A 22,104-nucleotide genomic window follows, 5' to 3' on the forward strand; every position below is an offset into this window, starting at 1 on the left:
GAAGGTGGACTGCACTAAGGTAAAGGAAGCTATTTAGGAAAACAAAATTGTACCTTTACAAACCCTTCCACATAACAGCCCTTGGAATTGCCAATTTATACATGCCCTGCAGCCTCTGAAAAACACCATTACTAACATTATGGGTCACCTTCGCTGCAGACAAACCAGTTTTCAGCAATGTGGTCTCGCTCTGAGTTTACATCCTGCTTTGTTATGAACAATTTAGTTAATAACTAAAACAGTAAAAAAAGGTACTAGCTGGTGTTACCATCATAACAGAATTTTACATGAGTTTCCAAAGGGGGAAGTGGGAGAAAAGTTTTACCAGGAATTTGCACATTGTTCTTTAGTTTGAGATGATCTTTCTCAAGAGAGGACTTCTGAAGGTTTGCAGTATATATATATATATATATATTGTATTAAATAGGTTTACACAGTGGACTATTCATTCAGCTTTGCAAACATTACCATTGAGGGAGATTATTGTAGACTGTGGAGATGATTTGCTGCCCAGCATACAGATTTTGTGAAGGGGAACGCAGGGAATGGCAGCAGGTGTTTGGCATTGATGAGAGGACAAGAAGTGTGAAAAGTGCTTGATGACCGACAGGGGAGGAGAAGGGCTAGAGCAAATCACTGGTATGCTTTAAAAACAATAAAAATGAATCAGACTCCCATAGTCTCATATGGACGGTGTAAAATCATTTCCCGGCATTCTTCTCATTTTCATACTTTTACCTCCTCTACGGTTTAACCCTGTGCGTCCCTCTGGTATGGGTTGCCATTTCATTGGTTCTGTCAATGCCGAGGTTCTCCCTTATACACATACTCCTTCTGTATATGCTTCCTACCAGAATGTTGCCAAGTAGGGAATGGGATATGTTCTCCCTCTGTGCTACTCTGATGCTCTCTCATGGCCGTTGCCATGTTTCTGTAGGAAGGTTATTTTTTTATTTTCTCTGAACATGTGCTTACGCTCCTAGTCTAGGATTTTCTTGCCTATTTTACATAAATACTCGTATATTTATGGATACTGTTTGTACTACTGTTATGCAATACCTATATACTGTATTTGCTGGCGTATAAGACTACCTTTTACACTTAAAAAAAAAAAAATGTCCAAAAAGCAGGGGTCGTCTCATACGCCGGGTCAGCTGCTCGGATGCCTGCTGGACGTGCAGTAATATTGTATGTAGCTTCGGCTACATACAGTATATACCAGTGATGATATATGAAGAAGTATTCTGCGCTGGCCAAGTGAATATATAGGGAAGTCTACAGTAGGGAAGTGTTATGTGAATAATGTGTGACATTAAAGGAAAGTACTGCGCAAATCTATAAGTGTACAAATCACTGTGAATATGAAAAAATAAAATAAGTTGATGAGCGCAATCTCAAACACGCCTAATGTGCAAAATGTAACCACTGTACAACAGTGTGTATATGTTTTGCAAGTGGAATCCGACACATTGTTTACAAAGCTCAATAGGCCAGCTCAAAAGTGACAGTGCAAATAAACAAACCCAGATCACTGACTGCTGATATCAAACACAACCCAAATGGTAGTATAATCTATGAACATCTCATCACATAGAACAGTCCATGATAAAGATGCTTGAATTCATAGAAAGGAGTTTCAAATGCAGATCTTCCTGGTGGATGGGCTCACAGAGCGCTTACCTTAAAATTGAATATAACCGTTTTAAAAGGCTAGATTGCAGCTTCTCAGGCAAGTGATGGCTTCTATGTGTATGTTTCCAGACTCTGGCTGTAGTAGGCTTAAAAAAATGGAGGCTCCCAAACAGATCAGGTGGTTAACAGACCAAGCCAGAACAAAGAAAATGGGCCATAGTGAAGTATATCGAGAAAAAAATGAATTTAATAAAATAAATATGCGCTTGCATGCATAAAATTAAAAACCAGCAGGGATAAAATTGCATCCAAACAGACTGGGAGACGTACTCACGTCACTTCCGGTCACGTGTGCGGTTACTGACGCGTGTCGTCACGCGACTTCATCAGAGGAATCCTCTGACGAAGTCACGTGACGACACGCGTCAGGAACTTCAGCAAAATCATCCCTGCTGGTTTTTAATTTTATGCATGCAAGCGCATATTTGATTAAATTCATTTTTTTCCCCTCGATATACTTCACTATGGCCCCTTTTCTTTGTTCTGGCTTGGTCTGTTAACCAACTGATCCGTTTCTGAGCCTCCATTTTATTGAAGCCTTCTACAGACAGAGTCTGGAAACATACACATAGAAACCATCACTTGCCTGAGAAGCTGCAATCTAGCCTTTTAAAGCAGTTTTATTCAATTTTAAAAAGGTAAGCGCTCTGAGCCCATCCACCAGGAAGATCTGCATTTGAAACTCCTTCTTTCTATGAATTCAAGCACTTTTATCATGGACTGTTCTATGTGATGAGATGTTCATAGATTAGACTACCATTTGGATTGTGTTTCATATCAGCAGTCAGTGATCTGGGTTTGATTATTTGCACTGTCACTTTTGAGCTGGCCTCAGTCATTGCTTCAGTTTGCACGTGCACTTTATTTTTAATTCACTTCTGTTTATTATCCTATTGAGCTTTGTAAACATTGTGTCAGATTCCACTTGCAAAACATTTTTGGGACACATTTAAAAAAGGTATACACACTGTTTTACAGGGATTACATCTTGCACATTAGGCGTGTTTGAGATTGCGCTCATCAACTTATTTTATTTATACAGTATATACCGCTTAGCCAGTCCCGATGAGCGATGTATTCAAATGAATACAGAGCCTGCTTGGATTGGAGTAACAATCTCTGCCAATCTGAGCAGGCTACATATAGTAGCCTGCTCGGATTGGCTTTGAGAGTCAGAGAGGCGTGGGCAGATGTTATAGCCTCTACCAATCCAAGCAGGCTTTGTATTCATTAATGGAATACATTGCTCGTCGTGATTGGCTCCAGCAAGAAGGAAGAAGAATATGGCTCCAGAAGGAAGAAATATGAAGCGTCGGTAGCGGGGTCGTCTTTTAAAGGAGAGTACAAGCAAAAAAAAAAAAAATCTTAAAAAAACTGTATAATTAGGGGGTTGTCTAAGGCAACCGGTCGCCTTATACACCGGCAAATACGGTATGCGACAACAGATTGCAAGCACTTTGTTTGCCTGGTTTGTACCCTCTTTGTACAATTAATAAAAAAAAAATGTGGATTGTTATATTTGCAAAAAAAATAATTATAAAACAGATTAAACTAAAAATTATAGGAAGATTTGACGGCTGCAGGGATATTTTTTAATTTAGGTTTCATACTGTATTGCTTGCTGTTGGTAAAATGTTTTTCCTTTAGGTTTCATTTAGCTAGACCCTTCCTTCAACAATTCATCTTTTTTTCAAAAAAGCGATACATTTGTCATATTAGGTTGCATTACCAAGACTAGTGTAAAAAGAAGGCAAAGCTATAATATTTACCCATATGTCTTGCTTTTCTCCAATTGGAAAGTTTGAATACAAGTCTATAATTTCTGGAGTTCTATACATTGGAGTGGTATTTCGTGTCACCTGAAAGAAAAATAATTAATGTTCTGTATTATTCACAAATGTAAAGATAAAAGGTATTAATGCGGTAGTAAACTCAAACAATGTAACTACAAATATAGAACTTAATTTAGGCATTTTCAATCAAAGTGCCATATAGAGCAAAAAAAATAAAAAATGTCTAACTTGTTATACGTTTTTGTGAATGCTCCTGCTTGTATCTTGCCACTGCCATTACTACTGCTGTCTTACGTGTCTATACAGCGATCAGAGCTAAAAATAGCCACGGATTACTGTGTAAATGTCACTGGCAGAGAAGGGGTTAACACTAGAGGGCAATCAAGGGGTTAAAAGTGTTCCCTCATGTGTGTTTAACTGTGGGGGGGGGGGGGGGACTGACTAGAGGAGGAGTCCGATCAATCCCTGCTCCTAATTACTAGGAGCAGACGATCACTCTACTCCCCTGATTGACAGATCTCTGTTCTGTCTCTGTCAGAAGCAATCGTGGGTGCTCAGCGCACACGCAGCAGCTTTTACATCACGTGGCGGCACACACGCTCTATACACCTTAAATCACCCGCCGTACAGCTACATGGATTTGCACAGGGGAGCCAACCTGCTGCCGTTTGATAGCGATTGGTCGGCAAGTGGTTAAGAGAAAAATAAGGATTACACCGAACGCAAGCAGGTAAGAAGCAATAAAAAACATAATAATATAGACTGCACTTATTATTTTAAAGAAACTGGATGAAATGGGTTAAAAACTGCTTTAAAATATACTCAAGCTAATACGGCAACTGCAGTGTGGTAAAGCTCATAAGACTAAAAAGGTAAATCCTCTAATTTTTATGGTATGTGGTATTCTCCAACAATCAAAATTCTTTGAAGAAGAAAAAAAAAAAGTGCTGACCATGTTTTAAATGTAACCTTGGTTACTCACTACAGGTTGCCATCTTACATTCTAGAATAATGGTAGGTGTAATGGCGCTAAAAACACTAAAAAAAACTTAAATACAATAAATAATCCTCATCACTAGACCCATAAAATAATTAAGAAAGTTTCGTGGTGAATCCTCCAATGGATGTGAATAAAATGTGTTCCACTCTGGGTCAATCCTGGAATACCATCCAACATCAACAAAAAATGTGGAGGGTATTAGTAGTGGTAGATAATAATACGTAACTAATGGTTAATGAACAGCTGTGCCAAACCACTGCACAATGTTGCATCAATACAATCAAAATTGAATACTTGGTAGCATAATGAACATAGATGATAGTGAAAAACAAATCCAGTATAATTAAAATCACCAAAGGCAGTAGTCCATTAAAGTGCAGCGTGCAATGATTAAAGTGCAAAAAATACAAAGTGATCCGAAGTAATTTAAATGACATGCACCAATGAGCATGAAAATGAAATCTATATGTGAAAAAATGTCCAGTGAAAAAAACAATATTGAGATGGTAACAATGTCTCAAATAATCCACCAATTGAGGTTAAAGTAAAAACAAGGTGATATTGGTAAAGTGTCCCAGTGCATATAATAATGAAAAATAAACAATCATGAATGAATGTTCAGTGAAAAAAATGTGCTCCAAAACACAGATCCTTATATCCAAAGCGTTCAGTGATCAATGCTGGATGTGCATGCATGCTTATACTTCCACCATCAGGCTTCCCAGAAATGTCCGACAGACTAGGTGTTCCAGCCCCTTACCTCAGAGCGGCTTGTAATCAAGCCTAAATGGATATCTCACAGGCAGTCTGCTGCTCATCCACTCCCTCAATCCCACGACTCGGTCACAGATGATTGCAGTCTCTCAGAGGAAATATAAAGCAAGGGGAGCCTCCATAGTGTAGCAACATTAAAACATTTTATTTAAGAAACAAGTAGACACTCACATTTCAAGTAGTAAAAAGTCGGCGTGTACGATCTTTGTGTCCCCCGCTCTGCGGCCGCGAGCGGGTGACGTGACCAGCAGCTCCTCCACGTAGGACGTGGAGGAGCTGCTGGTGTTTTAATGTTTTAATGTTGCTACACTATGGAGGCTCCCCTTGCTTTATATTTCCTCTGAGAGACTGCAATCATCTGTGACCGAGTCGTGGGATTGAGGGAGTGGATGAGCAGCAGACTGCCTGTGAGATATCCATTTAGGCTTGATTACAAGCCGCTCTGAGGTAAGGGGCTGGAACACCTAGTCTGTCGGACATTTCTGGGAAGCCTGATGGTGGAAGTATAAGCATGCATGCACATCCAGCATTGATCACTGAACGCTTTGGATATAAGGATCTGTGTTTTGGAGCACATTTTTTTCACTGAACATTCATTCATGATTGTTTATTTTTCATTATTATATGCACTGGGACACTTTACCAATATCACCTTGTTTTTACTTTAACCTCAATTGGTGGATTATTTGAGACATTGTTACCATCTCAATATTGTTTTTTTCACTGGACATTTTTTCACATATAGATTTCATTTTCATGCTCATTGGTGCATGTCATTTAAATTACTTCGGATCACTTTGTATTTTTTGCACTTTAATCATTGCACGCTGCACTTTAATGGACTACTGCCTTTGGTGATTTTAATTATACTGGATTTGTTTTTCACTATCATCTATGTTCATTATGCTACCAAGTATTCAATTTTGATTGTATTGATGCAACATTGTGCAGTGGTTTGGCACAGCTGTTCATTAACCATTAGTTACGTATTATTATCTACCACTACTAATACCCTCCACATTTTTTGTTGATGTCGGATGGTATTCCAGGATTGACCCAGAGTGGAACACATTTTATTCACATCCATTGGAGGATTCACCACGAAACTTTCTTAATTATTTTATGGGTCTAGTGATGAGGATTATTTATTGTATTTAAGTTTTTTTAGTGTTTTTAGCGCCATTACACCTACCATTATTCTTATCTGTCTTGAGTGTGAGAACACTTTCCGTCGTGGCTGCTATTTATTAATTTTAGCTTCCTTTTAGTTTAGAATTACCCTTGATTAGGTGGATTTGCGCATTGATTCCCCCTCTTATCATCTTACATTCTACCCAAGCTCTAATAAATGCAGAACTCAAGAATCAGCAACCTCCCTTAAGGCTCATGCACACAGGGCGCTAATTTTTTATTTATTTTTTTAATATATGATCGGACTTCTGGTCCGACTTCTATTCAAATGGGGTCTCAAAAGGGAACCATCGATTTTGTCATGTAAAAAAAAAAAACGCTTCACGCGGCCCAACAACGTTTAGCAGCATTTTTACAGCTCAACAACCTCTGCTCCTGAACGCCCCCCACCCGAATACGGGGGTTCAGATGCTGGTATAATTGATAATATACGTTTATATCAAAATACATGATTTTTTTTTTTTATTGTATTGATAAACCTTTGCCTAAGTGTTAATGACACTTCATGAGGAAGTCACGAAAACAGTGACGCAACATAAAAATGTTGTGTTTTCACTAAAGACGGTGCGCCACATAATATAGGATATTGACCTTGTCTTAAAGTGACTATAAAAACAAAAAAAACAAAAAACACACACAACTACCATGTTAGATTTACCTCCTCTAGCAGTTGGTTTTGCACAGAGTAGCCCAAATCCTCGGCTTCTTAGGTCCCTCATCGCTGATCCTGGCCCCTCCCTCCTATCGAGTGCCCCCACAGTCAGCAGCTTCCTATAGGGGCACCTGAGCCGAGTCTCAGCTCTGTGTATCCATTAAGACAGAGCCACGACCCAGCCCCGCCCAATTCACAGCCATGGGAGCCAATGCTGTGTCTCAGCCAATCAGGAGGAGTGTCCCGGATGGCTTAGACATTCGTGGACATCGCTGGAGAGAGATGGGGCTCAGGTAAATGGGGAGTGCTGGGGAGGCTGCTACACACAAGTTTTTTCATCTTCATGCCTGTTAAACTCCTTTAAATTTTTGCTATACAAGTCAATTGGGCATAAGGACAAAGCAAACAAAAAAATTTGCTGACTATAGTGTTTCTTCCCTCATCCATTAATTTCATAGTGTGCTAGCTCAGAACTGACAATGCAAGTTAAACAGAACTCATTTAATTAACAGAATTACATTTGACAATGAAAAGTAATTTCTTACAAAATACTTGATATAGTATATATAGCTCCATATAAAAGCAGCATGCAGATTGATGAAGTAAACTAGGAGCTGAAGAAATTCAAAAATAGAGAGACAGGGGAATGGAACTATGGATTACTAGTACTAAAATATATTTAAAAAAAAAATGGAAAGTATCTATAAATTGATTTTATGAAGAGACGATATTCGCAATAGTAGTTGCGCAATAGTAGTTGCACTACCAAAGGGGATAACAGATCACATAGCAGTAGGTGGGGGTATATTTTAAAAAGCTTCTTGGCATCTTGTGACATAACAGTGAGGTTTGTTAAGTTTTAATCTAACTGTATTCATGGTCTTTTTTAATAAAATCATACATCACTAGGCACCTCTTTTGCTTGCCACACAGCCAAATTCAAGTGTTTATAGCATACTTTTTTGGTAACCTTTACACGCTAACTATTGGACGGATAACAATTAGATCTGACGGCAGACCCTTTCCTTTTATTTGCTGACCATCACTTGCAGTAAAGAAAGTTAAAAAAAATTATAATTTAACATTTTGAGCTGTCACTGGAACAGGAATAATATATTCCTAAGAAAAAAATCTATTCCAGGGAGAGTGAGGATTTCCCCTTTCTTTTGAGAGATATTCAAATTCCTTTGTTCCAGTGGCATCTTAAAGGTAGAAAGTTAAAAAGGAAAATCTCCTTTAAAAAGTGACAGGCATTTCAATCAAAACCCCAACAGAAGTTGAAAGCAGAACTCCAGGTAATTTTTTTTTTACCATGCAGTCGGGCTGTGCCCACACTGCATGGGTTAACTGCGTTTTGGTCTAGGGGTTCAGAAAGCCGAGATATAAATCACCTAATCCTCCAAGCGCAAGAGTGGTCTCTCTGGCTCCTGCCCTGCCCCCCACCACAGGGTCCAGCAGTCTTGTGCAGTGGACTATTCCTGACGTTATCACGCCCCTAGACCAGCTCTGAATGTGAAAACGTCAGAAACCAAGGTTACTGGAAGCCTTTGGCTGTTCCATTTTCTGTAGGTCAACCAGAAAGCTGCACCCCTGTTGTCCCGCTAGTGACTTACTTCATCTTCAACAGTTGCTCTCCTCTGTGCAGTCCAGCTGTAGTCTGGGAAATGTGCAATAGTAGTTGCACTACCAAAGTCACACAATTTAATTGTTCCTTGGTTACTCACTAGTAGATTTTCTACCTGCATGAAAACAAAAACATCTGTAAACTGATGATGCACAATGTATGTCAGGTCACTTCAAAATAAATGTTAAGAGCTGAATAAAATTGCTCATCTCTGGACACTAAAAAAAACAAAACACATTTGACGAACCCATATTTATTATGTCTTAACATAAAACTCTAACGTATACCATGTGCAGAGTAGACAAGACACGATATATTCAAAACATAACCAATACTTTTGGCGCACATGAATTTCCATACCAAGTGCTTCTGGGCCCCTTGTTTAACAGTTTTATAGACTTCTTTATTTCCAAACGGAAAATATGGGGAACTGCAGTTCATGATAAGTTACAAATTACAAGTGGTACTAAACACAAGAACAAAAACATAACAGGGTAACCAAAAGTGGGAGCTGCAGTCTTCAGGCCAAGAACTCTTTCAGCGTGTAGTGAAGAAAAAAATTTTTTTATCTGGCCAGAAATGCAGCGTTCTTTCCACTTCCTGTGAGACGAAATGGAAGCGTTATCTTCCCTTGTAAACTACTAATCTGCTCACCAGCAATGCAATAGAAATGGACCAAGGTAGACATTTTTGAATGGGGAATCGGTCATATTTATGGAGGATGCCAATGCTGGGAACTTCAGTTCCCTAGCGGTCACTCCGATTCTTTGACTTTTAGTCCTCATTCACACAGGTGCTCAGCCCCATTAAAGCGTGAAAAGTCGTTCCATTATATTTTTGTACTAGCACTAAGCTGCGTGCTGGCAGGCTATATAGGTGAACAGATATGTTTCAGCTATCTGGACTTAAAGCGGAGTTCCGGCCACAATTTCACTTTTTAAATATAAATACCCCTGTAATACACAAGCTTAATGTATTCTAGTAAAGTTAGTCTGTAAACTAAGGTCCGTTTTGTTAGGTTGTTACAGCATTTAGACGCTTTATAAAATAGAAATTGACTGGGGCCATCTTAAGTGTGGGCATCATGAAGCCAGACTGTATGACTTCCTGGATTTTAGCCTTGCAAATCTCGCACATGCTCAGTGCTGCACAAGCAGTGTCAGATCAGGTTTCAGCACCTGTACTGTCCAAGTCACATGATTCTTTGAGACTGGGGAATGCACAGACTCCTGGAAAGTTACACCCACTACATTCCCAAGAGTCTGTGCGGTGTAGGTTAGGAAGCATTAAGCACCTAGGTGCAGGAAGTGGGAAGATTAACTATTCTGCCTAGCAACAACACTTTGAAGGCATCTAAAAAAAATAAAAAAATTTGTAAAGGACTAATGACATTTTTTTTAAAACTACTGATGTAATGTTATATTTATGGGTGGAACTCCACTTTAACCAGATAGCCGAGTTTGACATGTACACAAAGCCTGTTCACCCATCCTTGTGTGCCTATCAAACTCGGCTGTGTGGGTGAATATATACAGCTGAACCACATTCATTTACTTACAAAGACTGCCTCCACTAATACAAAAAGATAGACAGACAGCTTGTCGCGCTGTGCGGAACTGAGCAGCCATGTGAATGAGCCCTTAGCAAGGTCCATTTTGCAGACCCACAAATTTAAAGCTACACAGTTCTGGCCCTTCTCTGATAGTCATTTACAGCATACTTGTTATGAGCCTGTTTATACAAAGTACTGAGGTCAGACACAACCAGGCATGTGTCATTTTTCGAAGGCGTCCTGCAATGGCAGCCTCCATGGATTCCTCTATAGATACAGTAGATGAGTGAGCATAGACATCTATGGAGGGAAGTATGTTATTTGCAGGATTGTCTGGTAAAAAGAAAAAAAAAAAAAAGGGAAAGAAAACCAATAAATGGCAGCTCACATGGACTAGTAAACGGCAAAATATAAATTTTATTTTTGGGATTTATTCCTGCTTAAAAGCTGGACTCTGGGCAACAGGAATAACATATTTAAAGCTCCCCATCCAACCTCATGTAATGAAGCAAACATTGTTTTCTCCTTAAACAGCACCTTTAAGTCTTCTCATACTTTAAATCTTCAAGACAGCAACTTGGTAATTGCAGTATGGCATTCCCTGCCAGACTGCAACTTCCAAGAGCATTCAGCTTGGGTTAGCATAGCTAGTGTGAGTCTCTGCAAGGAAGTGATGGGGAGCAGCCTAAAAAACAGCAAAGAAAGTATTCTCACTTTTGAGGTGCTTCTGGCATTTTAACATACAAATATAAAAAGCATATGTGCCAAGTAAATCAAGTCAGAGTCCTGCCATCCTCTATGGGAGATCGGATGAAAACGGATCAGCCTTTTCGCACAGTGGTCCCAATCCTCCTTTTCTAGGGTTCCCCATCTGCGCTTCTGACTATCCACCCCCCTCCTTTCTGTAATCAGGCAAGAGGAGAGAAGGAGCAGAAAGAGTGGCTACAGATGATTCTGTTGCTCCTGTTTCAGTGAGCCGAGGGCCCAAAGTCAGAGTTCTGAAGTATAGCGATAGCCATACCTTCAACTCTTAGTAAAGATGTAAATGGCAAATAAAAGCGAAAAGTTCACAAGGTGGCATACACTTTATTGGACTTGCCTCCTTATAAGCCAGCACATATGTGAAAGTGCTGCAAGTCATGGAGTTCTTCTTTAACCACTCAAAATTCCCCACTACTCTTATCGGTTTTGCTATTTCATGGCCTGCCTTAGAATATCCCTCTCAATCTGTGTGTCATTCCCCCCCCATCTATCTTTGTATTGCCACATTACAAGTATGTCAGATTAAAGATGGGTAAAGAGAGGTAAGGAAGGTGAGAAAGCAAGACCACGGCTCTACTGCCTTGCTCAGAGAGGTTAGCATCCTGCTCTGCTAGGAAATGAGCAACTAAAAAAGGACACTCAAAACTCCAGCAGGCCAGAGATGTGCAGAAATATGCATAGTTAAGGAGGCAGCGCAGATCAATGAGACGTGGAGTGGCACTATGCAGGGAAAGACAGTGTAAGCTCTAACACACAAGCCTTATATACACCAACTGTACAGGTAGCACCATCATGGTCAGTGCTGTCTGAACTGAACTCTTGAGGGTAAAAAGACCCAGCACATATGAAACAGGCTGTGGTCCCCTAAACATAATGATTTTTGACTGTCGTATGAGAAACTATTCAGCTTGTTCATGGGATCCAGGGACAAAATATGGAAAAAAAGAAGTGCAAACCATGTAAAAGTATACATATCTACATTTGTGACAAACTTGGTTGCCCATATAACTATTGATCGACTCTGGTAGATTATTAAAAAGGAATTAGGCTAACTAACTACTTGAAGAATGCTGAGACATTGCTTTTGCTAGCACAATTACATAATACAGGGAGTGCAGAATTATTAGGCAAGTTGTATTTTTGAGGATTAATTTTATTATTGAACAACAACCATGTTCTCAATGAACCCCAAAAACTCATTAATATCAAAGCTGAATATTTTTGGAAGTAGTTTTTAGTTTGTTTTTAGTTTTAGCTATTTTAGGGGGATATCTGTGTGTGCAGGTGACTATTACTGTGCATAATTATTAGGCAACTTAACAAAAAACAAATATATACCCATTTCAATTATTTATTTTTACCAGTGAAACCAATATAACATCTCAACATTCACAAATATACATTTCTGACATTCAAAAACAAAACAAAAACAAATCAGTGACCAATATAGCCACCTTTTTTTCCAAGGACACTCAAAAGCCTGTCATCCATGGATTCTGTCAGTGTTTTGATCTGTTCACCATCAACATTGCGTGCAGCAGCAACCACAGCCTCCCAGACACTGTTCAGAGAGGTGTACTGTTTTCCCTCCATGTAAATCTCACATTTGATGATGGACCACAGGTTCTCAATGGGGTTCAGATCAGGTGAACAAGGAGGCCATGTCATTAGTTTTTCTTCTTTTATACCCTTTCTTGCCAGCCACGCTGTGGAGTACTTGGACGCGTGTGATGGAGCATTGTCCTGCATGAAAATCATGTTTTTCTTGAAGGATGCAGACTTCTTCATGTACCACTGCTTGAAGAAGGTGTCTTCCAGAAACTGGCAGTAGGACTGGGAGTTGAGCTTGATTCCATCCTCAACCCGAAAAGGCCCCACAAGCTTATCTTTGATGATACCAGCCCAAACCAGTACTCCACCTCCACCTTGCTGGCGTCTGAGTCGGACTGGAGCTCTCTGCCCTTTACCAATCCAGCCGCGGGCCCATCCATCTGGCCCATCAAGACTCACTCTCATTTCATCAGTCCATAAAACCTTAGAAAAATCAGTCTTGAGATATTTCTTGGCCCAGTCTTGACGTTTCAGCTTGTGTGTCTTGTTCAGTGGTGGTCGTCTTTCAGCCTTTCTTACCTTGGCCATGTCTCTGAGTATTGCACACCTTGTGCTTTTGGGCACTCCAGTGATGTTGCAGCTCTGAAATATGGCCAAACTGGTGGCAAGTGGCATCTTGGCAGCTGCACGCTTGACTTTTCTCAGTTCATGGGCAGTTATTTTGCGCCTTGGTTTTTCCACGCGCTTCTTGCGACCCTGTTGACTATTTTGAATGAAACGCTTGATTGTTCGATGATCACGCTTCAGAAGCTTTGCAATTTTAAGAGTGCTGCATCCCTCTGCAAGATATCTCACTATTTTTGACTTTTCTGAGCCTGTCAAGTCCTTCTTTTGACCCATTTTGCCAAAGGAAAGGAAGTTGCCTAATAATTATGCACACCTGATATAGGGTGTTGATGTCATTAGACCACACCCCTTCTCATTACAGAGATGCACATCACCTAATATGCTTAATTGGTAGTAGGCTTTCGAGCCTATACAGCTTGGAGTAAGACAACATGCATAAAGAGGATGATGTGGTCAAAATACTCATTTGCCTAATAATTCTGCACTCCCTGTAGTTTCAGGACAGTAAAGCAACTATTCAGCACTACTGCCTAGTTTACAGTTTGTGAGCAAGACAACTGCATGATCCACAAGACAAGTATTTAGAGTAATGACAGATTGCCTATGCAGCAGCATCCCAGACTGTCACAAATGAATGGCAGGTTGTTCTGGCAGGCTAAGCTCCGACACTTCCAGGGAGAAAGAAAGCAAAGCCACCTCTAAGCTGCATCTTACCTTCAGGAGTTCATGCCTGCCTCCTCTCTCTCTGTTTCACAGCAGCCCCCAAAAGTTGATTAAACAAAAAAACAACATTTACCAATAACTTGACTAAAAATCAAAAAGAGACATTAAATGTAAAAATCCAGGGAATTTCCTAAGGTGACCATATATGGATATTGAAATTTGGCCAGTTTAGCAGGGACCGTCTGAATTTCATTCAATGTGCGGTCAGTCACCCCCCCCTTCAACAGAAGTCGATTGTTAGATAGACTTCTGTTAAAAAAATAAGCGGGAACATTTTTGTTGATCAGTAGCTGTAGCCAACCGGTGTATTCTGGCAGTGACGAGTCTTGATGTCAGAATATAATGTCCCAGCAGAGGGAATTCCCCCATCCACTTTGCATGTGTGAATGGAGGAAGCATTTGCGTTTTTTTTATCCGTTTAGCCAGCTAATCATCTATGGCCAGCTTTAGGGTTTATAAATGTCTCCTTACAACAATACAATCAGACAGTAGGTCCATACCTTTAGATCCCTATGGATTAGTGGTGGTTTCTGCTTGTGCATATGCTGAACTGCTCGACACGTCTGGTAAAAAATCTTCAATATGGTATCACAGGACAGTGGTCCCTTACTTTCAGCTCTGTTCAAGAATTCTACAAGTTGACCTAAAGTATAATGGAAAGTAAAATAAAAAAAAAATCAGGAAACAAAAGTAGACCTATGCCTTGACCATACAGGGCCTCATTACATCTGACCATGAGAACAGGTGAATCACTCGTCTTTCCTACATGACAGCACTGGTACTTGGTAACTGGCTGCTCAGACACCCAGTGCTGCGATATGAGGGTGCTCAGCCCTGTGGAACCCCAAGCAGTTTATCCAAGCCCAAGAACAAAAATGTAATATACTGTAGCTTACCAGTCCTTAGGCTACTCATTTGTTTATTTATTTATTTTTAATCCCCTTTACTTTCACCTGGTGATCCAGGACCACGCTCTGTACTGAGAGGCAATGTTGTCCCTAGGCATCTTGCTCCATTTTTTGGACAGCAGAACACCCTTCTCCTCATCTGCATGACAAGTAAATCTGGCAGGTCCGATAATACCGCTTGAGATTGCAATGCAGCACAGGTACCAAATTTCTAGCAGGGCCAACAGGCGTTTTTCTGCATTTAATGTTTTTTTATATAAATAACATGGAAATGTGCATGTATTGAAGCATATTGATGTACTTTTTGATACCAGACTTCCATTAAACTGCACAAATACCTCAATGGTGATTCTAGTATAGGGACTTTTCAGTTGCAGGGAATTTGGAGGAGACGTGGTTTAATTTTAAACTGCGTAAGTGGTTCTTTACTGTCAGCATAGCAAGGATGTGGAACTCCCTTCCACAAGCAGTGGCGTCAGTGGGGTCGGTCAATCAGTTCTAAAAACTATTAGATGGGCATCTAAATGATCACAACATACAGGGTTATGGGAATTATTGATATAAACTCACACCCACACAAGCTAAACTGGATGGACTGGTGTCAACCTTACCAACTATGTAACTAAAACCAATCACGCATTGTACATAACGTAATTGGGTAAGTGGTAAATCTTTTTAAACATAATGAGAAAAAAAAGAAAAAAAAAACTTTGTAAACCCCTTCCCACTGCCGACTTTCAGCCCTTAAATAGCTTCTAGATGCTGTAAAGCGGTGGCAGGCATTAGAGTCCTGTGACCGCTGCTATCACATCGGCCACATGACCGGAAAGCTCCCGATTGCAAGTATGCACCAGGAGCTTTCTGCTCCCCATTCGCAACTGTGATGGGATTGGCGTGCACGCTCAGCAGAAGAATGTTTACATTTAGGCTGTGTATATTTGGCCTCATTGCTAAAGCCCTCCTGCAGAGAGGCCGCATATTTGCGTACAAACGGCGGGAAGAGGTTAAAGCATATATGAACCATCACCTTGTAAAATAACCCAGTTTAAAATAGACATGAAAGGCGAAACATTTATGTATACATATAAAACTATTACAAATACCTTACTTTCTCCTTTTTATAAGTGATCACAAACCCTCTGTTCTCAGCTGCATAAAGGAGCTCAGAGAGCTGGGGGTGGAGAAACAGCAGCATATTGATCTTTCAGTGAAAGGCTATGTAGGGTGGAGGATGAGAAGTGTCAGCACAAGTCTGATGATAATGAAAGAACTGCATGAAAAGAATGCAATTCAAAAAAAAGTGTATCCCCCCCCCCCCCCCAGCAAGACCGCTGCGCAAATATGGTGTGACAAAGTATTGCAACGACCGCCATTTTATTCTCTAGGGTGTAAGGGGAAAAAAATGTATAATGTTTGGGGGTTCCAAGTAATTTTCTAGCAAAAAAAAATACATATATATATTTTTTTTAACTTGTAAACAACAAATCTCAGAAAGAGGCTTGGCCCTTAAGTAGTTAATTGAACAAGCTGAAGTTAGAAGCTTATTGGCTGCCTGGGAATGCTGAGCTCATGTACACAGGGAGAGGCGTGAAATGTTATGTGAGCCTGAATTGTACACTGTTTATTTGTACAAGTGTGTCAGATACTGATCAATGTCGATCAAATGCATACCATGTTTGTACCTCTAATTTTTCTACATCTCAATAAAAACTTGATTTTGAAGTTTAAAAAAAGAAGCTTATTGGCTACCATGCATAGCGGCACCAGATTTAGCACTATCCAGTTTTAGTAAATCAACCCCACAATCAAGAGTAGTTGATCTGCACAAGGCTGGGAAGTGATACAAAGCAATCTCAAAGTGTTTAGTTATCCATCCGTTAATAGTGATCTATAAATGGAGAGTTTAGTACTGTGGCTACTCTTTCTAGAAGTGGGCACCAAGATGACTCCCAAGCCATAGTGAAGAATCCTCACTGAGGTAAAGAAGAACCTACAAGTAAAAACTAAAGGCTTGAAGACATCACTGGAACAGGCAAACATCCCGGAGTCTACCATACGCGAGTCTTTAAGCGGACCGTGTCCCTGGCAGAGCACCAAGGAGGAAGCTCTCCAAAATAACTTTGCAAAGAGCACCTTGGCAAACAACAATGCTACTGGGGAAATGTTTTGTGGACCATAGAAATAAAAGTTGAATTGTTTGGGAAGACTATTCAGCACTATGTATGGCACAGCTTACCAATTTCAAAGCATCATCCAACGGTGAAGTATGGTGGAGGGAACATTATTATTTGGGCTTGCTGCACTGCCTCAGGGCTTGGACCACTTGATATCTTCAAAGAGAAAATTAATTCCAAAGTTTACCAAAATATCCTACAGGATAATGTCAGGATGGCTGCTCGCCAGCTGAAGCTTAGTAAAAGTTGGGTGATACAGTAGTACAATGACCCTAAACATTAAAGTAAATCCACCACAGACTGGCTTCAGGAGAAAGAAAACGCGTCTTTTGGAGTGGCCCAGTCAGAGTGCAGACCTTAACCCCATAGAGATGCTGTGGAAAGACCTCGAGAGCTGTTTACACCAGGCGTCCTACAAATGTGTCCGAGCTGAAGCAGGTCAAAAATTCCCATACAAAACCGATACGAAAATCCTGAAGGTCCGTACAATCCAATCCCCCAAATGGTCAGAGGCAGAAGACAGAAAAAATTGCTCAGCACATACCAGGTGGAGGAGTCCCAGGTATAAATCTCACGCAAAAAAAAAAAAAAAAAAAAAAAAAAAAGGGGAACACGCCTAGGCATATAGGTGTGAAAAAGTATTTGCCCTCTTCCTGATTTTTTGCATATTTGTCACACTTAAATTACTCAGATTATCAAACTAATTTTATTATTACACAAAGATAACCCAAGTAAATACAAAATGCAGTTTTTAAATGATGGTTTCAATTATTAAGGCAAAAAAGCTGTCCAAACCTGCCTGGCTTTATGTGAAAAAGTAATTGCCCCCTAAACCTAATAACTGCTTGTGCCACCCTTGGCGGCAACAACTGCAATCAAGCGTTTGCAATAACTGGCAAGGAGTCATTCACATTGCTGTGGAGCAATTTTGGCCCACGCTTCTTTGCAGAATTGTTTTTATTCAGCCACATTGGTGGGTTTTTCAGCATGAATGGCCTGTGTAAAGTCATGACACAGCATCTCAATTGGATTTAAGTCTGGGCTATGACTAGGGCACTCCAAAAACAAAATTTTGCTTTGTTTGAACCATTCGAAGGTGGACTTGCGGTTGTGTTTTGGATCATTGTCCTGCTGCGTAACCCAAGTGCACTTGAGGTCAGAAACTGATGGCCGGACATTCTCCTTTAGGATTTTCTCATAGAGCTCTGAATTCATGGTTCCATCAATTATGGCAAGTTTTGGGGATAATCAAGATGTTTTTTTGGAAAATTGAGACGAGCCTTTGTGTTATTTTTGGTCAGCAATGGCCTTCTCCCATGGATGCCATGTTTGCACAGTCTCTTTCTTATTGTTGAATTGTGAACACCGAGGCCTGCAGTTCTCTAGATGTTGTTCTGGGTTCTTTTATGACCTCCTGGATGAGTCGTCGTCATGCTCTTGGAGTAATTTCTGTAGGACGGCCACTCCCAGGAAGGTTCACCACTGTTCCAAGTTATCTTCATTTGTGGAAAATAGCTCTCCCTGTGATTCACTGGGGTTCCAATACCTTAGAAATGGCTTTGAAACCCTTCCTAGACTGATACACGAACATTTTGTTTCTAATCTGTTCTTGATTTTTTTTAGATTGTGGCATGATCTGTGGCTTTTTGAGATCGGTTAGCATGCTTAACTTTGTCAGACAGCTTCTATTTATGCGATTTCGTGATTCAACAGGTCTGGCAGTAATCAGGCCTGGGTGTGGCAAGTGAAATTAAACTTTGTTTTCTAAAAAAAAAAATTGTGGTTAATCACAGTTCATTCATGATTCAGCATAGGAGGGGGCAATTACTTTTTCACACAACTGTACAGTATAGGGATATAGAGGAGGAACCACCATAGAGAATGAAAAATTCTCAATTTTGTTGCCAACATCCCAGTAATTGGAGTTTATAGAAAACCAAAAAGGATAAGAGTACCCCCCGGTACTATGGGACTTCACACAATGTTTTATAAAAATATGAAATTTATTAATATTTAGACAGGTTATTTATTTAGAAGGGTTGCTCACCCAATTGACCATTACATGTCGGAGAGATCTCTCTCCTCTTCTTTTTAATATTCTCTTCTTTTAAAACTTTGCAAGAGATATAAGTTTTCATGATACAGCATTTGTATGCATGTTGTCTTTTGTCATGGCTGTCATGTTCCATATGTTTGGCGCAATCTATGCTCTATCCATGTTTTGAAACTGTGTATTTGCTCTCTTTCAGAGTACTTTGATACCAACTTCTCCATGCCCCTAAAGAAGGGATACATGTTATTTTCCCAAAACGCATCTGGGCTATAAGAGAAATGTTTTTTTCCTTTAAAGTCTATGTAGCTCTTTTTTGAGCATGGTACCATATATATGCTGTAATTACATATACCGTTTTGTGGTATGTTACACCATTATAATGGTTTTGAATGTCTAAATATTAATACATTTCATATTTTTATAAAACATATTGTGTATAAAAGTTCGCCCATAAAGTCTCATAGTACCGGGGGGTACTCTTATCCTTTTCGGTTTTCTATAAACTGTACAGTATATGCCTAGGTGGTGGGCAGAGCAGACAGCGGTGACTGACATTCATCAGTTCTCTGCTCACAGAGCACTGACAACTGAGCGATCGTCAGTCTTTGATCGCTCAGTCCTCAGTCTTATACACACAACCGATTTTCATGTTGAGAAAAATGCCATTTTTTATATTGGTCATTAAAAACAACCATGTGTAGGCTCCAGAGAATTTTTCTCGACGTGAAAAATGTTCGTGTGTAGGCTTTAACGACGGGGGGAAAACGCGCATGCTCAGAAGCAGGTTATGAGAAGGGAAATTTGCATAATCAGCCCAAAGGGTGGCGCCAATCGAATGGAACTTCCCCTTTATAGTGCCGTACGTCACCGCGCTTAGCTCGAGCATTTTTTTTTCACGATCGTGTGTATGCAAGGCAGGCTTGACAAGAATCACATCGAGAGAAACGTCGTTTTTTTCCATGACATGAAAAATGGTCGTGTGTACATGGCTTTAGAGCTGGCGTGGGACAGATGAAGCATTCACCTAAAAAGTATGATTTATAAAAGGAGAAAAAACACCTTACTACTGTTAATTTCAAGGGGTTCCCATACTTTTTCTTGCCACTGTAAATAATTCCACACATGAAAAGAAGTGCTCGTCATTGCACAAAAATCTTTAAATTCAATTATGCTAAGAAAAAAATGGCAGGCAAAGGGCAAAAGCCCAGTCACGAGTGTTGCATGTGTTCTCCCTGCAGATGATCTTTCTGCATTGGCCTGCACTGTCTGTGTGGAGGCAGCCATCTTGCTTGAAGCAGGCCTTGGCTTACTCATGTCAGAGCCTCCAGCAAGGACACTCAAACAGGACAATAGCGCACTTGCAAATCTGTATTTTGAGAATAGTACCAGTTTACACAAAATGGCTACATTTCTCAGGGTGCTGCTCGGGTACAATTAACAACTCTTGATGCAACATAGCAAATCTTCAGTTTTTTTTATTTAGTTCAGATCCACTTTAACTATGTGTGTGTGTGTTACTTCTCCTAAGGAAACACTTGAGAAGGTAATGGATCTGAGGAAGTGTAGATGTCTAATTGGCAATTCTCACCAAGACATTCATTCATCTATAGTCACCTTCAAAAACCGAAAGGAGTAGGCCAGTTAAGATAAAAAAATAATTGGGTCACGGTGAGAGAAGAAATGTCCTTGTAAGACATGGCAAACTATTTCATTGAATTCAATGTCATCCCAGACCATGCAGTAATTGAAACATGTTTACTCACCTTTACACAGTTCTGTTAGAAGCAAGAATTCACCTTGGCCAGTATCCGAATCTTCTTTCCCTATTGAAGCTGCTGAACTAAACTGGACTATGTTTGGATGTCCAGATAATTTTTTCTGTTAGCAATAGCTTAAGGAACTTTTGCAGCAAACTCATTGATTTGCACATTTTTTTTCTCCAGAGCAAAACATTTGTAAACAAATGTATATTCTAAAAATGATCTGTAGCTTTTTTTTAAATAACCAACATGTTATGCTTACCTGCTATGTGCAACAGTTTTACACACAGCAGTCCCGATCCTCCTTTTCTGGGGCCCCCACTGGTGCTCCTGGCTCCTCCTGCATTTGATGCCCTCCTAAAAAGCTGTTGCTAGGCAGGTTACTCGAGCAGGCTCGATCCTGAGATGCACTCACAATGTGTGCATCTTAACACTAACCGTGCAGCTTGGGAATTAAAAATCAGGAGAAAAAATAAAATAAAAAAAGCTACCCATGGGTCCCCTTGCACTGTAAGGGTTAAATGTTTATTAACTCTAGGGGTAAAGGAAGAAGGTGTTAAACTTGGCTCACTCCTTCCTACAGCACTCTCCTCTGCTCTTGGTTGTTGGTAGACCGTGCATCGCGCACCTTAAAGAGGTGGTCCACCCCCTTAATTAAAAATTGAAAGTCAGCAGCTACAAATACTGCAGCTGCTGACTTTTAATACATGGACACTCGGGTGCAGCTGCTGCCATTGCCAGTAAGGGAACCCGGCATTGAAGCCTTTCCGCTTCCATGCCAGGTCCCTACTGTGCATGCGCAAAGCGCACTGCGCCAATGGGTCCAGCGGTGGAGGAGGGGGCCACACTCAAAAGTGGGGACATGCACCTGTTCCCACCTCCCCCCGAAAGGTGCCAGTGGTGGGGGGGGGGGGTGAAGATGGATAAGTGGAAGTTCAACTTTTCAGTGAGACTCCACTTTAAAGAAAGTTGTTTGGGGGACTGGTCACATAAAATTGAGTAAATCTGTTGGAGCAAGGAGTGAGGTTATACACCAGAATCAATATCTTCCGCTTTTGGGTGGAACTCAGCTTTAATGCTAGAACTACTGCTCATCCATCTCCTCCCCTCCAGTGCCACATTTGTCTTCTTTCAGGGGTACCCATTTTTGACAGGTACCTTGTACCCTCTTCTGTCGGACCTCACCGAGGCGAGGCACCTCAGAAGTTCAGCCCCCTCTGCTGCCGGGCCAGTAAGGGAGTGCAGCACGCTTCACGCATGCGCAGTAG

At 40.5% G+C, this 22,104-nt stretch overlaps 1 protein-coding gene across 3 annotated transcripts in view; it reads right to left on the bottom strand.

Moving 5' to 3' along the window:
* Positions 1-22,104, bottom strand: part of GAK (cyclin G associated kinase) — a 126,582-nt gene that overhangs the window by 72,649 nt on the left and 31,829 nt on the right. For 2 of the 3 annotated variants that reach the window (XM_040322654.1, XM_040322653.1), the window contains exons 4-7: positions 20,840-20,954; positions 14,442-14,584; positions 8,716-8,841; positions 3,462-3,551 (exon numbers count right to left, since the gene is read on the bottom strand). In XM_040322654.1, coding sequence (XP_040178588.1) covers positions 3,462-3,551; positions 8,716-8,841; positions 14,442-14,584; positions 20,840-20,954 — 474 coding nt within the window. The remainder of the gene's footprint in view (positions 1-3,461; positions 3,552-8,715; positions 8,842-14,441; positions 14,585-20,839; positions 20,955-22,104) is intronic. The other variant, XM_040322656.1, reaches the window with a different exon arrangement.

This window comes from Rana temporaria, chromosome 1 (assembly GCF_905171775.1).
Source record: "Rana temporaria chromosome 1, aRanTem1.1, whole genome shotgun sequence".
Taxonomy (NCBI): Eukaryota; Metazoa; Chordata; class Amphibia; order Anura; family Ranidae; genus Rana; species Rana temporaria.